The sequence below is a fragment of the Limulus polyphemus genome, unplaced genomic scaffold (genome assembly GCF_000517525.1).
Source record: "Limulus polyphemus unplaced genomic scaffold, Limulus_polyphemus-2.1.2 Scaffold3555, whole genome shotgun sequence".
Taxonomy (NCBI): domain Eukaryota; kingdom Metazoa; phylum Arthropoda; class Merostomata; order Xiphosura; family Limulidae; genus Limulus; species Limulus polyphemus.
Genome location: NW_013669165.1, coordinates 96,978 through 99,304, shown reverse-complemented (window position 1 = coordinate 99,304; position 2,327 = coordinate 96,978). Strand labels below are relative to the sequence as shown.

The 2,327-nt window shown below is 31.1% G+C and overlaps 1 protein-coding gene across 1 annotated transcript in view; it reads left to right on the top strand.

The window, feature by feature from the left end:
• The window catches only part of LOC111088332 (insulin-like), a 12,745-nt gene that overhangs the window by 2,576 nt on the left and 7,842 nt on the right, over positions 1-2,327 (top strand). Inside the window, exon 2 of the mRNA XM_022398151.1 lies at positions 816-1,296. Within this exon, the coding sequence (XP_022253859.1) occupies positions 1,125-1,296 (172 nt within the window). The 5' untranslated portion in view covers positions 816-1,124. The remainder of the gene's footprint in view (positions 1-815; positions 1,297-2,327) is intronic.

Here is a 2,327-nt window from a genome sequence, read left to right as displayed (position 1 = left end):
AAGCCGTCTCCAGCCATTATTAGTCTCAAAGTGGGTTCCTCGTCACCGAACATGTAAAGCATAGTTGATTACGTATTGATAATAATATATATATATACAACATTATATTTCTAAAAACACTAAGATTCAGTGCAGCAAAATATCTCACTAATTTCGTTCAAGTATTTAAACGTCTTTGTGTAGCTGAAGGGTTGAAGTTAAAAAATATATATAATTAGTCTTAAGAGCTATTATAGATAATATGTGCTGGGTAGGTAATTGTTAAATCAAAAAATTAACCATGGTTCAAGAGTGAACCTTTCTCGAAAATGTTCAACTAAATATAAAAACACTGGAAAATGGTCATGACTTTACTTTTGTGTTGGGGTCACTACACACAACGTCACGTGAAGTGTAGTAGGTCAGCGTAGAGGTGAGTCAGTACTGAATGCCATAAACATATAACAAGTCGTTCAATTTTACTTTTGCCATATAGTTTATTTTTTAAACACAAAAACTAATCGAATTATGTGGATTTAAAAGCTAATTGTGTGAATTTATTATAGAATCTACATATAAACGCAAAATTAATATTCTAGGTGTTTTCTTAAAGGCGTGATGATTCAGGATGAATTTAAAAAAATCCTATTTGTTTGCTAACATCAACATGAAAAGTATTTCAGGTATTTACGGAATGTTTTAAATGCTTCAGGTTTTTGAAGAATATAACAGCAGGATAAAATTATATCTTATCGATTAATTTGATAATGTTTATTTAAGTTGACGAATTAAAGCATACCAGATTAACTCTGTATACAATGTGGTTTCCCTCCTAGGCCTTGTGTTTACTACGAATTCAACCCCTAATTGCAGTGGTCAGTTCGAATGTGGTCAGCGTGAGCTGCACGTGTCCATCTTGTGTTCTCACTGATAATTAGTGACTTTGAAACTTGTCTCACTTATAGTAAAAAAGGGAAGGGAGTTGGTCAGCTTCAAAGTTTTATGATTCCATTTTAAGGACCTGAAGATCAAAAGCCCAGTCGCTAAAACAAACGTGGACAGTAGGCTGAATATAACCTTTCAGACAGCACAACAAGAAAGTAGAAAGTAGACTTTGACATCGGTGACCTGCTACAACAGTAGCCATGACAACCAAAGTTACAGCAGTAGTGATACCCGTTTTTGTAGTGGCTGGCTTACTTTTTCTCACAAGCAGCGTATCCAGTGTAAGACTTTGTGGAACCCATCTTTCAGAAGCTTTGGCTTTATTGTGCAGAGCTCACGGAGGCTTTTATTCTCCACAGACAAAACGTTCAGGTAAGCCTTTTTTATTGATCATAATCCTTTTAATAAAAATGTTGTGAAACAAATTAAATGAATAGTAAAATAATGAAACATGTTAAAGGGAACTTATTAATATTAGTTTAGAATGGTTTATATTCTGAAGAATTTAAAATGAATGCTTGTATAAAACTTAAATAATATAACTTTGTTGTAAGCTGTACGATCTGACGAAGAGCGCTAGCTCGAAACGTCATTCTTTCTTTAAATAAAAATATAAAAACTTGGCGATTATTCAAGGTATTATTTAATTTTGTCGCTTATGCGGTTTTAACTATATTTGTCTTTATATAAAACTGTTTATCTTAAAATTTCGTCTCTTGACAACCTAAAGTTCTGTTTATAGGTGAAATCGGATTATGTTAATTATACAATTTTCTATAAACTAAACATTGACAAAAATAATAATTGGAGTCAATGTAAGATGTTTTTAAAAATATACATTAAACAAATAGCATAATATGGTTTTATTGAAAAACAATCAATTGTTCAGAATTTTTCGTGTTTTAATGGAAAGCACAACCCCAATTTATATGCAGTATAAAACATTTTATTATTTATGTTTACTTGTCTCCGTATTCCAATAATAAAGCACAAATTTATTAACTCTAACAGTCTTCTCGCAGTAAAGACTGTAGGGATTTTTTCTATCACACAACCCTCTTTTTTTTGTTTATCTCATTACAATGAAATGATTAAAAATGATGAAAGTAAAAAAAAAAAGATGCACACACACAAAACATAAGCTTTTGTTCATTCTCAAGAAACAACAACTTATTTCATTATGTTATATGTTAGGCCGACATCCAACTCAACTGAAAGAGTATAAATATAATTATATGTTTTCATTATCTGGTATATTAGTGAAACAAAACTATCTAATGGTTCTTTGAACCATTATCTTGAATAGACATTTGTATTACTAATAACGGCTGGAGACGGTCTTGAATGGGTAATGAAGTAAAACTTTAATATAAGTTTAACATAACAGACAAATCTGCTGTACC